At 43.2% G+C, this 21,176-nt stretch overlaps 1 protein-coding gene across 11 annotated transcripts in view; it reads right to left on the bottom strand.

The window, feature by feature from the left end:
* The window catches only part of baz2ba (bromodomain adjacent to zinc finger domain, 2Ba), a 65,982-nt gene that overhangs the window by 33,438 nt on the left and 11,368 nt on the right, over positions 1-21,176 (bottom strand). For all 11 annotated transcript variants that reach the window (XM_079460944.1, XM_079460939.1, XM_079460943.1 and 8 more), the window contains exon 2: positions 13,967-14,010. Coding sequence is in view for 7 of the 11 variants with exons in the window: in XM_079460938.1 (XP_079317064.1) it covers positions 13,967-14,010 (44 nt within the window). In the remaining 4 variants the exon portion in view is untranslated. The remainder of the gene's footprint in view (positions 1-13,966; positions 14,011-21,176) is intronic.

Genomic DNA, 21,176 nt, shown 5'->3' on the forward strand with positions numbered 1-21,176 from the left:
AATATTAAACTGAGACTGAATGTGACTTATAGTTCATTAAATACGCTGGAGAAAAAGAGGTTATAAACATTGCTGAAGCCTCTCAAACGGCCACTGACTGTGTTTGTTATGTTGCTTTCAATTCTCCTTTCAGAAAGTGTGACATACGTACATGTACAAACTTGTGTGAGGTTCAAACAGATCAGCTGTTTCTATAGCAAAGATCTCACAATACAGGACAACGGCACGCCACTTCTGCATGATATACCATAGAAAACTCACTACATCTGGAAAATAAGTCATGAACTTTACTTTCATAACGGTTCCCTTAAAGATAATGAGATTATTACATAAGTTCATACGAATTGTTCTGAATGGTTCATTGTACATTAACCACGTTCACACATTCAACATTTCATTTGAAATAATGTTAAACTTGAACAAAGACGAATTAATACTGTTCATTGATAATTATTGTTACAAGTGTGACTATATCTACAGTAAAATCTTACACAACCTTCAATGAAAAACAATAAATGGCGATTGATAAACTGAACATGCAAGTTTGAAGTTTGGTCTTAACATGTTTATTTATCAGACACTTGAATCCAAAGCAACATTTAGTTGTTTCTTCACGTGTTCTTTATAAGAATCGTAGGCCGTATAGAGTACACACTAGAGTGCAGTATTCAGCATCTCATTACAAACACAGACAGGGTTCATCTGACTTTACTTAACATGGACTCTCTCTCTCTCTCTATTCTTTAAACATTCATTAACATTGAGCCGTCCCACAGCCAAACGCTGAGCTCAGTCTTTAGAGCGTTCACAGAGGTCACTGACCCCTCAATCCAATAATGTTTCCATTTCTTCCCCCTCAGCCAATCAGACGAGAGAGGGGGCGGGACACATCCTTCACGCCTCACTAGCAACCAGGAAGACAGCGTGCAGAGATACAGAGAGAGAAAACACAACCGTCTCTCTCTCTCTCTCTCTCTCTCGCTCAGCTCACGTATCCTGACATTCCAATCTCCTCAGAGCAAGAACAACAAACGCACTGTCATCCTCACGGAGGCGGCCATCTTTGAGAGCCGTGAGTGTGTGTCTGCCATTACAGACCATCGGATCTGGAGACGGGCGCAGGGTGATGTTTGTTTGGGGTGTAAGATTACCCAACACCCTCCAGACACCAAACCACAGCGTCACACACTCGACACAGTTCAAGTACAGAGCCCTATAATGTGTTTGATTCAATCAAGGATGATGTCATTTAATGAATGTAATGGAGTTTAGTGGTTAAATTAGATGATGATTTAAAACCTTAATAGTCTCTTAAATCACCTGTGTGAATCTAAAGACAAGACAGAGAGTCAAAGATCTCCATCACACACACCGGCTCTCTCTCTCTCTCTCTCTAAACAGAGATCGTGTTGATCTTTTCAAGACACTATCAGAGAGCACCCCACACACACACACACACACACACACACACACACACACACACACACACACCTTACGTTGGGATTCATGTCTCCAGCTTTGACTGTAACAGAGTTTAGATTCTGTACATCTGACACACAATGACTGCCTTTGATGTGCGCACACGCATGCATGCACACGCACACACACACATGCATACGCACACGCACACACACACATGCATACGCACACACACACACATGCATGCACGCGCACACACACACTCACACACACACACACACACACACATGCATGCACACGCACACACATGCATTCACACGCACACACACACCACACACACATGCATGCACACGCACACACACGCATGCACACGCACACACACACACATGCATTCACACGCACACACACACACACACACACACACACATGCATTCACACGCACACACACACACATGCATTCACACGCACACACACACACATGCATTCACACCACTTCTATAGCTGCATGTGTATATAGAGGCTACAACATAAACAAACATTATGATCCAAACTGATCTTCCAATAAACGTCCTCAAAGAATCAATAACCATTGAGTAGTTTTAATTTAATACAATACAATTAATATAGAAAAAATGATTAGCCCCTAGCCAGACCGATCACCCAACGAGGACCGGAAGAGAACTTTGGGCCAGGTCTGTCTGATAAAACCATCTATACAGAACCCATCCCAAATCAGAGAGTGATCTTGATCTTTTTAAAGAATAATAATACAAAATCATAAAAAATGGTCACATTTTAAACCCGTGATCTTTATGTAGCTCACGCATGCACCTGAGATGAGAGGAAAAGAGCAGGATGTTGCTGTTGAGGTTGAGTTTTCTCCTCAAAATACAGCTTAATAAACACAAACAGAGACGCTTGTGGAACTTTCACTTGTGACCGCAGGTCGATTCTGCTCTTCCTGTGCTGTTACAAGGCTGCAAATCACTGAGAAAAACTCAACCCGGCCCAAACACACACACACACACACACAAATACAACAGTCTGTTGTCCACACACACGCACGAATGAACGAATGCACACACACACACACACACACTTGAGCTCGATGAAGAACAGGTAATGACGTCACACTGTTGGAGTTGAATCAAGGAGAAGTGTTTAAGTTTGTTGAGTGTGTCTGTATGTGACACACACTCGAGCATGTGCTCCTTCAACAGCAGATGTCTCTTCTGTAAAACATATCAACAGTTCAGTCTGACAGACTGTATGTGCGCCGTCAAGTCCAAAAGTCCAAACACACTTTACCATCTGAAAATGTTTTTACAGTTAAACTTGACACACACACGCAGATGAAAATAAATTCATTGTAAAATGTAGTAACTCAGGGTCACTAATGAAGTCAAACGTCTCACACGTGTGTTCAATCCTGTGTACAAAACATCAGATTGTGTTGCAAACTAGAGACTCACAGAATCATGATGCCTGACACAGAATTCATAAATCACACACATGATGGACAAAATACTTCAAATAATTCAGTCTATGTTGATCAAAGCATTGCAATGAAATCTGATGTATTTTCACTGGTGGTCTCAGATGCTGTGCGCGCGCGCGCGTGTGTGTGTGTGTGTTCTTTCTGTTTTCTGCCGGTGGACGGTTATCTAGTTGATTTCTTCCTGTTGAGTTTGTTGGAGTGTATGACTAACCTTTAGTCACAGCAGCTCTCTCTCTTATTTCTCAAACAAAACTCTGTGTTTTGACTGAAAGCAAATAACATGTTGGTTTTGAGTGTTATCATCAGATTCTACACTACCATCAATTCTGCGAGTTTCACAACAAACGTTACGAAGAAATTCAGATTAGATTTCTCTCTGGATCACTGCGATCTCTCTGATGGATCTGACAGAGAAATATCCTCATGGAAAGTGTAACGTTTCAAATGATTTCATAATCCACACCGAATCACAGACACGGACTGCAAGAACCATCATATCATTAACCCAAAGAGAGCGAGCGAGAGAGAGAGAGAGACTGTAGGAGATAATCCGTCCTGACTGTTTCCTGTGAAAACAGATGGAAAAACATGACTCTTTTTTTTCCTGTGCCTGGTCAGGCTATTAATACCTCTGGGACACACACACACACACATCCCTATATTCACAAGACACCCAGATGAGCTCAAAAGTCCTGTTATACAACCTGAGATTGGCTTTACACACACACACACTCATCAGCACAAAACACACACACACCGCTGATATCAAACACATTAACTACAACACACACACACACACACACACACACACACACTCACAAACACACACTCATCAGCACAAAACACACACACACACACACTCACAAACACACACACTCATCAGCACAAAACACACACACACCGCTGATATCAAACACATTAACTACAACACACACACACACACACACACACAAACACACACTTATCAGCACAAAACACACACACACACCACTGATATCAAACACATTAACTACAACACACACACACACACACACACTCACAAACATACACTCATCAGCACAAAACACACACACACACACACACACTCACAAACACACACTCATCAGCACAAAACACACACACACCGCTGATATCAAACACATTAACTACAACACACACACACACACACACACACACTCACAAACACACACTCATCAGCACAAAACACACACACACACACACTCACAAACACACACACTCATCAGCACAAAACACACACACACCGCTGATATCAAACACATTAACTACAACACACACACACACACAAACAAACACACACTTATCAGCACAAAACACACACACACACCACTGATATCAAACACATTAACTACAACACACACACACACACACACACACACTCACAAACATACACTCATCAGCACAAAACACACACACACACACACACACTCACAAACACACACTCATCAGCACAAAACACACACACACCGCTGATATCAAACACATTAACTACAACACACACACACACACACACACAAACACACACTTATCAGCACAAAACACACACACACCACTGATATCAAACACATTAACTACAACACACACACACACACACACACACACACACACTCACAAACACACACTCATCAGCACAAAACACACACACACACACACACACTCACAAACACACACTCATCAGCACAAAACACACACACACCGCTGATATCAAACACATTAACTACAACACACACACACACACACACACACAAACACACACTTATCAGCACAAAACACACACACACCACTGATATCAAACACATTAACTACAACAGACACACACACACACACACACACTCACAAACACACACTCATCAGCACAAAACACACACACACCGCTGATATCAAACACATTAACTACAACACACACACACACACACACACACACACACACTCATCAGCACAAAACACACACACACCGCTGATATAAAACACATTAACTACAACACACACACACACACACACACTCACAAACACACACTCATCAGCACAAAACACACACACACCGCTGATATAAAACACATTAACTACAACACACACACACACACAAACACACACTCATCAGCACAAAACACACACACAGCTGATATCAAACACATTAACTACAACACACACACACACACACACACAAACACACACTCATCAGCACAAAACACACACACAGCTGATATCAAACACATTAACTACAACACACACGCACACACACACACACACACACACACACACACACACATCAACTCCATGCTACACACTCTCAAAGTGTAATTCAAAACACACACACACACATTCCAAATAACACACACAAATAAACTCGTACTTCACATATTCTCACACCAATATCATTCAACACACACACAGAGCAAGACAAAGAGAGACATTTGGTCACACAAGACCAGAAGCGCACACATTAAACCACACAAACACACACACACACACGGTCTCATCTATAGTGAAAGACAACACGCTAAACGCTTTTAATTGCTATCAAGTGAATCCAGAAAGATGTGGTGAAAATGTTTTGTTTCTGCTCAAGGCTGCTGTTTAAAATCCAAAGGTTTTTTGTCCAAAGCTACGGGCGGCGGCGTGGATGCAATATTCATTTTGCTGCAGGAGAACAATCCATGCATAACAATGAGATTTGCTAATGAAATCAACTATCAACCTGCAATACATACATATTAAAGCAGCTTGCGCTGTCAGCCGCTTTGTGCATCGTTTGTTTCTCCTGCCGTCTCTCTCTCTCTCTCCTCACGACCTTACCATCTCACGCTCACCTTGACTTTTAATAGATGTATTAACGCAAAATGATGATCGCACGTTTCCAGTTCTTTGACCTGTGTGAAGCCGGGCGAGCTGTGAACGTTCTGACGTAACTGAGAAAGATGTGACAATATCCACTAATGTTTGCCAAACCAATAAAACAAGAGACAATTTACAATAAAAGACAAAGCAAAAATAGATATTATATAGTATAGTTTATAATGTGTGAAGCTAATGATAATACTGCTAGCAAGTAATGTCAGCGTTGATAAATTCATGATTTAAACTACAAACTCTCTCTCTCTCAGAAGCACACATCTCTTCACCTGTGTGGGGCATAACAATTATTTTATCTATCAGGTCACAAGCGCCAGCAACAACAAGTGTCAACAGGAAAGAATTATTGGCCAAAATATACTGTAAATATACAGATATGCAAGCAGCTCCTGACCAAACGTTTACTATTCCAACAGAGAGAGAGAGAGAGAGAGAGAGAGAGAGAGAGAGAGAGTAAGGAGTGTGTGAATGGCCATTTCTCCCTGCTGACACAGCCTCCATCTGCCAGAGAGAGAGAGAGAGAGAAGTGAAGTGAAGTGGAGGAGGAAGAGAGGGAGGCAGTGCTGGTGTGCTGAAGAAGGAGAGAGAGAGAGAGAGAGAGAGAGAGAGAGAGAGAGAGAGAGAGCACTCACGCTCACCTTGGTGTCACCTCTGCTGAGCTGAGCGGGATGATGGGATATGTAGAGACACAAAGACGCTCTGCCATTTCTCTCTCTCTCTCTCTCTCTCTGCCACACACACACACTCACACCTCTCTCCTCTGAGCTGCATCTCTTTTCTGCTCGCTCACACACACACACACACACACACACACACACACACACACACACACACACACACACACACACTCGAAGGGTAACGGCACAATCTGTGATCACTGAAGCTGTTTGAGCCAGATATCGTCTCTGGGGATTCACACACAAACAGGTGTACAAACACACACACACACACACTCGCACGCAGGAATAAACACACAAACACACACTCGCCTGTCTCGTGAGGTCTCCGTCTCTCTCTCTCTCTCTCTTTAAAACACACTCACTCACAGCTCTCTGGAATCCACACGCAACAGACACACAAAACAGGGCAAACGGAGAGATTTCTGTCTCACTTCTAAACACACACACAGAGAGAGAGAGAGAGAGAGAGAGAGAGAGAGAGAGAGAGAGAGCCGGAGGGCAGGGTTTGAAATGAGAGGCAGTGTTTTAAAGCTCGCTGAATTCCACCTGTGATTAGTGTGGCTCCAGGGCTGATGGATCACGGCAGACACATTTCACTCGCTCACTGCTTATCTCTTTTCACTCCTTCCTTCCTTCCCTCGCTCGCACTCATCCCGCCTCTGATTTTTCCCTTCTCTTAAAATCCTCACATGGACATCTACACTATGCCTCTCTCTCTCTCTCTCTCTCGCTGTGTGTGTGCCAGCAGGGAATGACCCAGCAGCTGGGTCCTCTGGAACAGACCAATAAAATACTAAATATGTCCCTGCACATCACCCCCACCCTCTCCTCTTTCTCTGGACCATCTGCACGTCCCTCCCCCTGACACCCAAGACTCCTGTGAGCTGTAAACAATAGACAGATATCAGCACATGATCCCGTCGATCTCAAACTCTGAACGACAGACAGCATTAGACTCTATGTGATCCATTGGCTGCTGATCAAGTCTGCACTTTTTCATTGATCTGTTTCAACGACACATCTTATTTTCCTTCATTTAACTGTGCGTTCTGATTGGTCAATAACTGAGAGCTAGACTCTACTATTGACTGTTTTTGATTTGGCGATATTTCATGTCTATGTCAGCCATCACCAGGGTGTTAGTCTTGACCCGTGTTGGGTGTAACTAGTTACAAAGTAATGAGTTACTGTAATTTAATTACTTTTCCTTGAAAGAGATAAGGGATTACTCTTATTTTTTCTGTAATTTAATTACAGTTGATTCTGATGTAATTTAACTAAATGCTTTGTGTAATATATGTGTGTGCTATAGTGGAATTGACATCAAAATTCAAAGTTAAATCTGTGATTTAGTGAATAATTCTCACATTTGTAATGCTTTGATCAGTTAATAAAAGTACTTTATGTAGTTTTATATTATTTATTTGAATGAATTAAGAGGCGTGTCATGTCTATTCTTGAATCACTCAACTAATAAAGATAGAAAGTCATTAGTAATAAGTAATGAAATCGTTTTTGGAGCGAGTCATGTGATCTAATGACACCATTGAATATGTCATCAGTAACTTGTATTCAGAGTAACGTGCCCGACACTGGTCATGACACACTGAGCTTCACATCCAGCTTGCATCATTTCTCAACCTTCCCCTCAACGTTATTTAAAAGTGCAAAAATAAAAACAATGTGCGGAGAGCACATCTCCCCCGCACGCACAAAACAGCAAACTTCATCATTTCTATTTCTAAGACTTGATCCCCGCCTCTCTCTTTCTGTGATTTCTCCTGTCTCAGCCTCTCTTTCTGTAATGACTTCCCTGAGGTCCGGTATCGCTGTTCTCTCTTGATTTCCAAGAGATGAGGGAGGTTCTGTGAACCCACACCCGGCGTAATGAGCTCTCCCTGGACACCCGCTATACAATAAGCCCCTGATATGCTTCGGAGAATCTCACTGGACCGTCCTGATGGAGATCGGCCGGTTTACTCCGGGCTCTGAGCCCGCCGGTGGGTTCTCTCTAAATACTCCAGACCCAGAGAGAGACCCCTGGTGGTTTGCTATTCCAGGGCTCAATGTGTGTGTGTTTACATCTGTGAGTGTGAATGAGAACGGCGCGTGTGCGAAAGAGGACCTCCATCTTCCCCAAGAGCCCCTCTAACTGCCAGTAACCACCCGATTCATCTGAGACCGACCACACACACACACACACACACACACACATACACACTAAATGAAAGATAAATGCTGCAGATGTGACACTAGATTTACAAACATATTTACTTACTGAATTATACACATGTGGACATAACACAGAAACTTGTATAGAAAATCAATAGATGTCTTACACAAGTACAAATCTATCCAAATAAAAACAAACAAACAAACAAACAGACAGACAATGTGTAGTATGACTATAAATGTTTGTGTGAATCCACATCACATTCATAGCAGTAAAGAAAAGCGGCTCCTTTTTCTATCTGCCCATCAAAGACATAAATAATGGCCTGTGGTCTTTCTGTGTTTGTGTGTGTGTGTGTGTGTGTCTTCATTCAGCGAGAGAAAAGATGGACAGAAGATGAGCACTGAGCAACATGAAGAAAGGACAGAGAAAAAACAGACAGAGAGACAGAGAGACAGAGAGAGAGAGAGAGAGAGAGAGAGAGAGGGGTGAGCTCTCACACACACACTCCCTGTGCGAGCAACTGCGGTGTAAATGTCATCATGTACACAGTTTATCCTCTGTGTGAGCGAGAGGTGCAGATGAAGAGAGGGACAGAAAGGAAGAGAAAGAGAGGGAGAGAGAGCCCACTGCGGAGAGGTAGAGAAGAGCATGCAGCCTCTTCTTCTGTCATTTGTTCATTAGTATTCCAACGTTCACTCCCTCAGATCCGTCCTCACACTGCTTTTAGCATCAGCACAGGAAAACACACACAGACATCAGCAGAAGTATCTCATCACATGACACACATGACATCACATCTTCCAGTCATCATGTTCTGATGGGTACCGTCTGTAGGATCATTCAAATGAGAACAATCTTAATGTTGTGGTCTTGAGACCTCTCTGGACCACATGAACGTGGTCTCGGTCTATGACCTCCAACTGGACTTCAGTTTACTTCTGATCCACGCAACCACACACTCTTCATCTTTACACAGACCGATCGACTACACATACATTTGTTTGGTCTGGATCTACTCTTAATCTATAGATTAAGTCTATAATTAATAGTTGTATGGGGTCTAGTATCGTTCTGGCAGAATCTGGTCTTCACTGCGAAGACATTTTCAGGTTCTATCATGTAATTTTTGTTTGCTGATGTAAATATAAATGAAGATAAACGTTGATTCCTGGGAGGGACAATGTTCAGTGTTATATCTGCAATTCAAATTGACATTTTTTGGACTCAATGTCTCAAAACCTTTAAAAATCTAATTTCATGACTGATGTAAGGAAGAGACGGCTAGAGAGCTAAGACAGCAGTGAGAGTCATTGGTCATTTATCCACCGCGGAAGGAAGAAAATGACTGAAAGTCAAATATTTTTCACTCAACTGCTGCTTGTTTAATGATGTAAACAGCCGAGAGAGAGAGAGAGAGAGAGAGAGAGAGAGCCTGAAGGTGACTGCTGGTTTCAGTAAGTCACTCGTCTGCTCTGAGAAGAAATACACGGCTCTGTGTCTGTTTTTATTCTCAGATTCATTTGTGTTTTACGAAGTGAGAGGCTCGACACATCAGGACACACCTGCTCTCTAATAACATCTTAATACCGTTCATGATTTGTGTAATAATATCTGAACTTTGATCTGCAGATGTGCAGCTAGTGTTTGATTATTTTAAGGACACATGTCTTATGGTTTGATCTCGCTCATTCCTGTTAAGGTATTTGTGGGACAATACTGCTGATTGGAGAATTGCCTGCTGCGGTCGTCTCTGTTTAGCTCGAGCACTATTGCCAGCCTGTTGTATGTGTAGTGTATTATAGTGATTCTGCTGTGGATAGGGTGGTATTATTGGATGGATCTCCACGGTAACAGGGCGGGTGAAACTCAATCCATGTCGCTCGCTTAGATGGCCACCCGCTGATCCTGACCTTCTGGATGTTTTTCCCTCTCCCTCCCTCTCTCTCTCTCTCTCTCTCTGTCTGCCTCTTGCTCGTTTCACTTATCTTCTCTTTTCAGTGTACATATTTTTCCAGTTATGATTCTGAGAAGTGCATGCATGTTCCTGTTTCTTTACTGTTATTTGTGGCTTGTGTTGTCATCGTGTGCCACTTTAAACGGCAGCAAATGAATAGCATGTGTAATCAGCATATGACAGTGAGTGTGTGAGTGTGAGTGTGTGTGGCTAAGGCAAGATAACCGGAGATTATTTTAATGACATGTACTCTGAATATTAACCACCTCATCTAAAGGACACAGTCATTCTCGCTCTGTAGACGATTCAATATTTATTGCTGTATCTGTAAGTGGAGTCTGAATCAGCACGACCTCAGACCACGACCAGAGCATAAATATTAAATACAAGAAGAAACAGCGAGAGATAAATGGTTAAACTGCAAGAGACAGGCACAGAGACGGAGGGAAACAACGAAAGGGGCCCAGGACAGACACCTGCGACACTCCATTCCCTGGGTGTGTGTGTGTCCATCAGAGGTAATGACTCTCACCAGGGATCTGCAGCACACAACAGGGTTCAGGCAGGGGTCCATTACACCTCACGCACACACACAATCCAGCAGGCATGCAGTATTTGTATCAAACAAGCAGTATGTTTAGCCTCTGACGCACAACAGCACACACAATGAAAACAGAGCCACAAGCAGGATTTCTGCTCAAGATCTCTCCAGCAGGAAGTATGAGCTATCATCCCATGAGACGCCTGGCCAAGATCTGTGCTCATACACGCTCTCTATTTTGCTCGCCACCCTCTTTTTTCTCTCTCGATTTTCTTTGCGTTTGTATATCAGCTTTGTATGAAACACCATATTAGCTGGTTACACTCAACACACTCGTAACCATTTTGTGGAGAGAAATGTCATTTCCTCAGCTTTATTATTCTCTCTCTCTCTCTCTCTCTCTCTCTCTGTGGGAGGCTGGGAGGAAAGTTTGCTTTGAAGAAAGAGGGTTTAACATGTGTGCTAATAAATAGCCGATTTGCCCTCGGGCAGGAGTAAAAGAGCTCAAGTCTCTCCTCCATACGGTCGCCGGCACTGTCAGCGATTATATCCTCCAGTTCAGAAAACTAAAGATCTGGGGAAGGAATGTGCCTTAACGCCTCATGTCCTGACAGACCTGATTTTACTTTCCAGTTTCAGCTCTCAGATGAAACTGCTTGATATTTTCAACATCTATAAACTTTCGAAATTCCCTTTGGGTGTCCAAGAAGCGTTTTGTTCTCGTTCCTTCCTTTCTTTCCTTTATTCTGTGAGACAGGAAAGTTCATCCCTTCACCCGATACTTCTGCAACGCCAAGGCATGGATTCTGATATCATTTAACCCTCATACTTTACACAGCTGCGACAATGTCTTAAAGGAAGCGTTTTACTTATTTTCTCCTCCAAACATAATGATTTTATTTCTGCACAGAAACAGAAAATGACAGGTCAAGCGGAATGTAAATGCTGTTCTTTAAACTACACTACACGTTTAACTTTTTGACAATAACATTGGGAATATTCTGACTGACATGTCTTGTGATATTCCGGGTAAAAAGAATCATACAGGTAAGGAATTAAATGGTGAATCATTTGATGAGAGACTTTTCCTTGTTTTTGTAAATAGGGAAATGCCTATAAAACAGCCTTCTATACGCGGCTACATTGTAAGTCAGATAAAGAGTAACATTAACATGATTCATGCTGAAACCCTGGCCTGTCTCGCTTTCACTAAATGAGCAGAGCTGCCGAGCACGGATGACCCTTCACGCCTTCCTACAATTCCCAGAAATCAATGCTGGGATAGAGCTTCCATTAGCATTATTGATGGTTAAGACGGTGACAGTGACTGCTGGCAATGATGTGTAGCTGAAGAGCCGAGAACACGTCTTTGTCTTGCTGTCTTTGTCTGTCTATTTTCTCTCTTTTCACGAAACCTAAAAATACAGCCTTCATAGGGAGTATATAAAGGGTATCAAATCACTTCTCTAATTCAACGTTTGGAACATCCCCGTCTAGCACAATTCTTTTTAGAAACCAGGAGGAATATCTTAAATCATTTCTCAAGTGTCATAATTTCATAAGAACCAGAAAACAAGACTAAAACACCAGGTTAGAAATTCATGTTTTGCAGTGTGAAATGCCTTGAAATATCTGGTGAATGTTTGTAAGACATTACAGATGTATTATTTGCTGCCAATGATATCCCACTATCTTCAATGGTTAACAAATTAAAAACAGCATTTGGCAAAACAATTAAAAGTAATTAATTAAGTTACCGAAAAATGTCAATTTATTCAATTATGACTTTTGACTCTATACAACATAAATATTAATCTAATCTTAAATACTTTATTCTTCATCTCTAAAGTCCATGTGAATTTGTTCTAAATCAGGGTTTTCCAAACAGGGGTTAATGAGTTGATATAATATATTACTAGAATAGTTTTTATTACTTAAAAAAAAGGTTCAATTGCAAAAAGCTGAAAAGAAATCCCTGTTCTAGATCATCAGAAGTGATGTGATGATGTTTTATAAGCCTGACTGGAACCAGTTTTCTTAAAAGGCACTACACACACACACACACACCTGTCTCAGACAAAGCACTGTCTCTACACACAGCTGTATGTTCACCTGAGGCAGCTGTGGTCTGCTTTCAGTCTTTAAGCACTGCAAAACTCAAACACTACATTGTCACTTGTTAGTGCTATAGACGGAGGGAGAGACGAGAGAGAGCAAAGAAGGCGAAAAGAGTGTGGAAAGAAACGTCCTTGTATTTCTGTCACTCTCTGAAAGCACCGGGGAGCTGCAGAATGAAGCGACGCAGTCGAGCATCGAGTCCTGAGAGGCTTCCGCCCGCCCGGCGTCTCCGCTAACTCCTCGACCGGCACCCACACTACCAATTAGCTCGAACACACACACCCGACAGAAAGCCGCTGATCTGTTTGTTCCAAAGCACAAACTCTGTCCACTGCATCGCTTCGTTTGGCTTGTGAAAATGAATTGCCAAATTAAAGATCTTTACGCATTAATAAAACCCTCGGACGTTTAAGAAATGTCATTCTGAAAACTGCCTTTGGAGAGCTTTGTTTCAACTAATTGGGAGGGAAAGGGGTGAAAAGAGAATCTCGCAACCTAGCGACAAAATTAAATTAGGTTTAAAGCGTCAGAAAACGTGTTCAGCCTTTTCGGTTACAGCTTTCAATTACCAGAAACAAACACAGAGGTGTATAACCGTGACAAATGACTTCAAAACTGGTCTTGCCACAATACAAAGTCCCAGAGAGAAAGAAGATTATAAAAATCCACGACACCCAGCAAATTTTAGCATTGTCATACAAATACTCACTGAGTGGGAGTGTCCTCAGCTGTGTGACATCACTGCTCGACCACCTGTAAGACATCAGAGAAGAGAAAAATGTGACATGTCATCACTAAACAGTCTCATAAAACAGAAGAGCTAAATGAAGCTCCGGGGAGAAAGTCAACGGCAACAAGTCTGAAAACACCTTCAGCATTGTGTCTAGAGAACGACAGCGAGTGTGTACACCCAACCTGTGGCTGCCGATGGTTTACGAAGAAAAACACAAACATAACTACACAAAGACACTGACAAACACTTTTCCCACAAGCCCACACAAGCCACACATGAATGTGTGAAGGCTGGAACACACTCCAGGTTCAGGCCTTTTCCTGCTAAACCTGTTGGAATAGCAGCAGAGCTCTGAATCTCAGGGTGTGTATGGGATGATTTTTCCAAACAGGCTTGCAGAAAACCAGCCGATGGTTTGTCCGTAAGATCCAGACCACGCGGCAGCGAGACACGCGGATGAAACCGAATCAGATAGTTTTCCAATCTCTTCAATCGCACAGAAAACACAAAACAAATTCCCACCGCAAACCAACAGCAGACGCGCTGCGGCCGGACAGTTAGTTCTTCCTTTTAGTTCTTTAAAACATTTCCATCTGGGCCGAGATTTACACGCCTGGAACAGTTTACCACTGTTTGCTACACACCGAGCGAGCGCTGCCTGTGACTGACAGCCTCCACGCGTCAATCAAAATCCAGCTGGCCAATCAAATGCTGGAGCTGATGTTAAAAGCGGAGATGTGAGAATGGGAGGCGGACACAATGGCGAGCGCACCGGCGATGTTGATGCCGTTTTGGTCGTATCGTAGCAGAACTCTAGAAACCAAAGTGTGTATTCATTAGTTGTGTTAAAGCGAAGCACGCTCACCAAACATCTCCATCATCCCGAGGACCAACTAATCAAAAACAGTTTTTATTGACTCGCCTAGAGGGAGGAATTCAGATGAAATGATAACGCAGCCCCTTCTGATAGAGCGCAAAGCGAGCGCAGCTGTGAGGACGGGCGTGCAAGGGGAGGGCTCTATTTCTTTCTCGGCTTCAGGTTGATCTTCCTACTGGAGCGGCCGGTCCTTTAGGGAGCACCTTGCCACGACTGCAGACGTTTAGCTCAACCCTTCAGAGAAACACAGGCAAGTCCCGACAATCTATCTCCCGCAGAATCCTCTCACCAGTCCAGTTTCAGGAAACCGATCCCTAAATAGAAGTGATTCATCTTTTTTCATTCAATATGAGCACACACAGCACAAAGGGACTTCTCTTTCCTTTTCACAGATCTCTCTCTCTCTCTCTCTCTCTCTCTCTCTGTCTGTCTCTCTCTCTGCTGTATGATTCCATGTGGCTGCAGGGCAGAGTCTTTTATCGCGGTATTATGCCCGGCTGAAAGCTGACAAAATGGAATCTGTGTGCGAGTTCTGCGACGGGGGAAAACGGCCTTGGACCAGATCTCCTTCTTTTCTGTTGATACAGAGGACCTGTAATCTTATTCTTTCATCATTAGGCCAATTGCAGTTTCTCTGGGAGAAAAGGAGGGGCGAGAGCGAGATAAATGCGGAGCGGCTTTGTAAAGATAAAAAATTACCTGGAAACACTTCCTCAAAAATGGCCATCAGACAATTAGCTCCATTTGGGTGAGAGAGAGAGAGAGAGAGAGAGAGAGAGAGGGGGTGGGTGGGCTATGACTTCAACTGCTCACACTGGAGGTCATCACTCACACGCTAATGGAAGAACCCAACACACACACACACACGCACGCACACACAGTCCTCTTTGAACACATTGCTAAACACTGCAGTCATTTTGCTTTGCACTGATGGTAAAAGTTCACCGGCGCTGCACAACGCAACAACTCGTGACAATAAGGCCAAATTAATATTCAACCCATTTCCTATCCTTGCTTTCCTTCACCTTTGAAGTCTGATGGAAATGAAGACCAGATGGAGGCGAAGGAAGAACAAGAGAGAGAGAAAAACACTCGTGTGTGTCTCCACATGAAATAGAGCAGTTTTTAAACAAAGGTGGAACATGTGGCAAAGCTTCAGTCATCAGCAGAGCCCAGAATGTGTTTTCGGCACTCCCGGATACGAAAACAAACAAACCAATGAGGGAAATGATCAGCGAGGCTTTGCGTTTAGATTACACGTGAACAAACGCTGGAAAATACAAAGCCGCACAAGTGTTTGAGAGCAAATTACTTTACAAGTTTGTTTACTAATCAGCCGACTAAATCTAAAACTAAACAAAATATTTGAGTCTTCTTGTGCTCGCATGAATTAAAAAAGATCTTTGTCAAGACAAATCGAATCGTCATCTTGTTTTATATGAGCAAATACTGACAATCATGGTTTTAGTTTGGCCTCCAGTGTTGCGTTAAAAACTGGAAAAACGTCCATCAGAAGCAGTCGATCGCAGATCAATCACTATTGATACTAATGAAGTGTTGAAGAATGCAAAGCATCAGAGTAGCGCGTAATGAAACAGGCCTTGAGATTTCTCCGCGTGAAGGTCAACCCCGCTGCCTGTGCAGCTGTCACGCCTTTCCTTCACACACTCAGACACACACACAAATGAACAAGATAGTCATCTATCATCCCTGAGCTCAACACACGGCCATAAAGCTCTTGTCATCGAGCCAACATCGCTCTAGTCAAGCAGCAGACACGACAAAATGTCCCTCCCTCTTCAACTGAATGGAGCATGTGTCTCTATCAAATATTAAGAACAAAAGTACGCTGCCTCTCACACTAAAGGACATGTGTACAGGTGAAGATGTGTCCTGACATGAGTTTGGCTGGTTTTTGTTTGTGTAGTAGGCCCAGTGTACAGGGGTATTGAGTGGTGTTTTGAGCTGAAGTGTCGTGGTGTCAGGGTCATGATGGTGCGTTGGTCCGTCGTTTTGTGGTCAGTTTTAACAGATATTGTGTTGGGAAATAGTGTCGTGTTATATAGACCACTTCAGAAAAAGTAGTGTTTTGTAGTGTTGTGTTGTGGTGTTTTTGTTGGCCTGTGATGGTGCATTAAGATGTAGTGTTGTGGTGTTTTGTGGAGTGTTGAACAGTTGTCGATGTTGATGCAAGATGAGCTCTGATGCGTGATTGTGTTGTTTTCATGAAAGATGCGGTTGCTCTTGCTCCACGCTTAAATTAGCTGCCAGTGTTTGGATTACACCAGGGAGCTCGTACATAGGATTTATTCCAGCCTGCAGGAGCAAAGGATATTTCCATCTCTACACAAACGCACACAGACAAAACAAGCACACACTAAGATAAAACCTTAACAGCACAAACAAGTCTTCAGTTTAACAAGGCACTCACATACACACACACAATGTCTGGTTGAAGACACACCGCTCATTTCATTTCTCACTCTTAGTAGAATGTGTACATTTGATTCTCTGTCATCCGTCGAAGGCCTGGAGATGTTGCCAGGTTTACAGACTGCTCCTATTACAGACAGGTTTCACAGCTTTTCACCAATCTAACAAACTGTAGGAGATAAAAGACAGATAGAAAGAGAGAGAGAGATCGCGCAGCGTTTTTCATCCGTTTTTGAAGGACGTGTAAAATAACCCCCACCGAAGCTTCTGATGACACAATGGCACAGAAACTCACAGACGAAAGAACCTGCCACTGCCATTACAACTAAACAAAGAACTACCCGTCCTTTCCAACCTTAAACAAAGCAGCCCATCAAGCCGTTGCGTGTGCATGCACGTTTAATCATTTCTAATGACCGAGACAGACGACCCCCCAACACACACACATTTGTTGCGGGTCGGTGAGCACGAGGTCCTAATCCTCCGTCTGTAGACTCCACCAACACACCTTCACATGAACACAGATTACAAGAGTCTTAATCCAGCCCTCTCAATCTGGAGATCTTTTTCTAAAACCTCACCGCTAATCCAGCAGAGGTTTGTTTACTCCTACCAGAGACCCAGTTTAACCCAACCTACTAACTAAACAACATGTAATTTGGGATGTCAAGGCTGAATAACTGGCAACCTCATAAAGCAGAGATTCTACAAACGTTTGGCTTCAGGATCCGGATTTCACATTTACTGCAGTGCAAGAACTGTTTATCGTACAAAACAAAAAAGTGCTTAAAAATCAAATATGAAAATGCATTTATATGCGATTTATGTCATTTGAATCTCAATGATTTCATGCTCTCTCAACAGCTGATATTTCGTGCACAAAACAACCAGTGGTCAGAATAAAGCGAAGCTGTATTGAACATGGTCAGGATAGTTTTTCAAGATGAGATGTCAGAGGTATCAACCTGTCTATACTGGTATCGCAGAGAGACTTTCATTTCCACATAATTAAAACTAAAATAAATCTGATTGGACGTGCACTCTTTAAAAAAGCGGATAAGCATTCACCCTTCTAAAATTGAAGTTATTTGTACATTTGCATTACGTCATGTTTGTTTACTGCTCTCTGATGACCCGATCAGAACCGACCCGTGACCCATCTGTCCTAATCCACATTAAACAGGACAAAACTCAGAACTCATCTAACCACATTCTATCAATCTGCTTGTGTCGTAAGAGACGAGATGAAGACATCAAATAAAGTGACTGTACTAAAAACACAAAGAGATTTCATTGGTACATGATGTCAGAATGATCCTTTTTCAAATCCCTTTCTTCGTTTTATCCCTGTCGTTTTGTGTGGCTTCCAGTGCGAATTAAACATTTAGAAATTCTTGCTGCACCAAGGTGCTCTTAGCCAGCGCAGCTAAAATGAAAAGGCTTTGTGGTGACAGTGACCAGATTTTAAATGCAGCAAGATCAATATATAAGAGGGGGTTGCTCGAGCGCAATCTCACAGCGTGTGTGTGAGGGGTCAAATACTGCATGTCCTGCTGTCTCAGTGCAGTAGATTCTCTCCCGTCCCACAGCTCCAGCCCCTCTCTCTCTCTCTCTCTCTCTCTCTCTCTCCTCCACTTTGCCCTCTCCCACAAGACGAGCGAGCATCATTCCAGCCATTCCTGAAATCTTGGCTATTTCTACTCGGGATGCAAATATAGCGATAAGCGCTAGAACAAATAGGCCAAACTACTGGCATTTCAAACATGGGCTCCATTATCTCAGCGGGAGGACCCCAGCGCCGTGACACAGGCAACATGACAGTCTCCTGGAGGGCAAACAACACCGGAGACACAGCCAGCATAGGGCGGAAAAAACAGCCCTCATCTCTCCGGAATATTCTTCTGCCTGGAATCACTAATGCACTAAAACCCTCATTCAAGAGCCTGAGAGAGAGAGAGAGAGAGAGCGAGAGACAGGCGTACAGAAAGGTTTCTGAATGATGACCTTCAGGTGTCGAGCACGAGATCGGCCTCGCTGATTAACAGCAGAACACGGAGCTAAAGCCCTGCCAGAGACACATACACGCACGCGCGCCCGTACACTTCTAGAGCTCAATGTGTAAAGCACTTCTACAAGGGAAGAAAAAAATTCCCCCTTTCAGCTCGCCTGTGAAAAACAAGCCCAACAAAAATAACCTTGAGTTTCATCAGGGATATTCTCACATTGAATGATAAACACAGGCCCGGGGGACGACCCAGTAAAAAGCAGCTAATTGCCTGCTTCTGAAATTCGGCCTTTCCGTCCTCTCTGTGTTTATCTGAAAACAGAGTCAGCCTAACGTGACCCGCATCAGCCGCTGGTGGATAAACCCGTTCGCCTAAATGGTGACTCTCCTCGCTGCTCTGTCTTATAACTACAGACCTCACGGTTAAGCAGACCACGCTTGCCAAACAATGATCAACTTCGCTGTCGTCGCCCGAGCGCTAACGTTCATGCGGAACTGCAACCGTCGCAACCCACTGTTATGTAAGAGCCAACTGTTAAGAGGAAATCTACAATCAAAGCTGTTTGTTAACGACAATATAAATCATTAGCCAAGTAAGGAGAGATAGAGATACACTTAGCCGCCATGCCAACTGTCGTCCCGCGAGCAGCGAGGGGAAGAGTATTTGTCAGTATTTACAAGGTGATTTGCCAAGTGGTTACGCGCTCAAGGACGCAACCTGCTCGGAAAACAAATACGCTGCTGACCTTCCAATATGCAGTCTATTTGGGGCTGATTCATTTGGCAGTTACACGTGACACACCGCGGCTTTAAATGACAGGTGTTATGATCAGGTGTGAACCTCTCGCCGTCTCAGGACGTTTATAGAACGGTAAAATCAAACCGTGCTGTGAACGACTCTACGATGAGCTTTCCAAAGTTCATTAATATCAATTTCACCATTTACACGGCGATGATCAATGCACGCTAAAACGCCACGATCAATGGAAACAAACAAGGGGCTAAAGACGCCTCTGTCTTTCCGATAGCTCACCACAGTTAAATCCAGTGACTTAAACATGGTAAATGCATTAAATAATTCACCTCAAAGAGATTCTCAATATAGAATAAGACTAAGCAGAGCGCTAATAATTCCCTGAATGGGTGTAAAGTAAGTAGTTATGGCGATAGGCACAATGTTATACAGCGATAGGCACAATGTTATACGCCGCAGTCGACTATAATATTGCCTAATCCAATAAGATGTCGAATGAAACCCCACAGAGCCATTTAGGACTGTAAGACGCAGGCGAGGCTGAGCGAGTTAACTGCTCTCTGGTCCTGTGAGCGGAACAGACCATAAATTTTAATCATCTTTAAATGAAGCGCACCCATCAGTGCCCTGTTTTGGAGAGAGGAAGTGCGATCATAAACTGAGCTCACGTGGGATCACGGGTGCCAAAGTTGTGCAAGATTTCTGACAGCCGGCATTTTAACGTATTATGTGATGTAAGGAAGACGACGATGACACAAGATCCATCTAAAGATCTCCAAAATAAAGCTAATTCCTGTTTCTCACAGGCCTAACCCATATCCTGCCAGGAAAACAACAAACATCCTGAGCTAAGCTCTCTCTCTCTCTCTTTAACCCTGATCTAAGTTCTTTTTTCCCCCCGCTCTCACAACTGCAGACATCCAGGGGTCTGGGTGTGCTTGAGAGAGCACAGTGTGAGATCCCTTCAAACCCCAACAGCACAAACAGGCCCTGACACATTTGCTCTCCCTAATTCACGGTAAGAAAAACATTAAGCGCATACGAGATGTCCTCTGTGCCTGGAGAAAGCACGCACACGCACTTACACAAAGAAAGAGGAAAACACACATTCGACAAT

The sequence above is a fragment of the Barbatula barbatula genome, assembly GCF_947034865.1.
Source record: "Barbatula barbatula genome assembly, chromosome: 7".
NCBI lineage: Eukaryota > Metazoa > Chordata > Actinopteri > Cypriniformes > Nemacheilidae > Barbatula > Barbatula barbatula.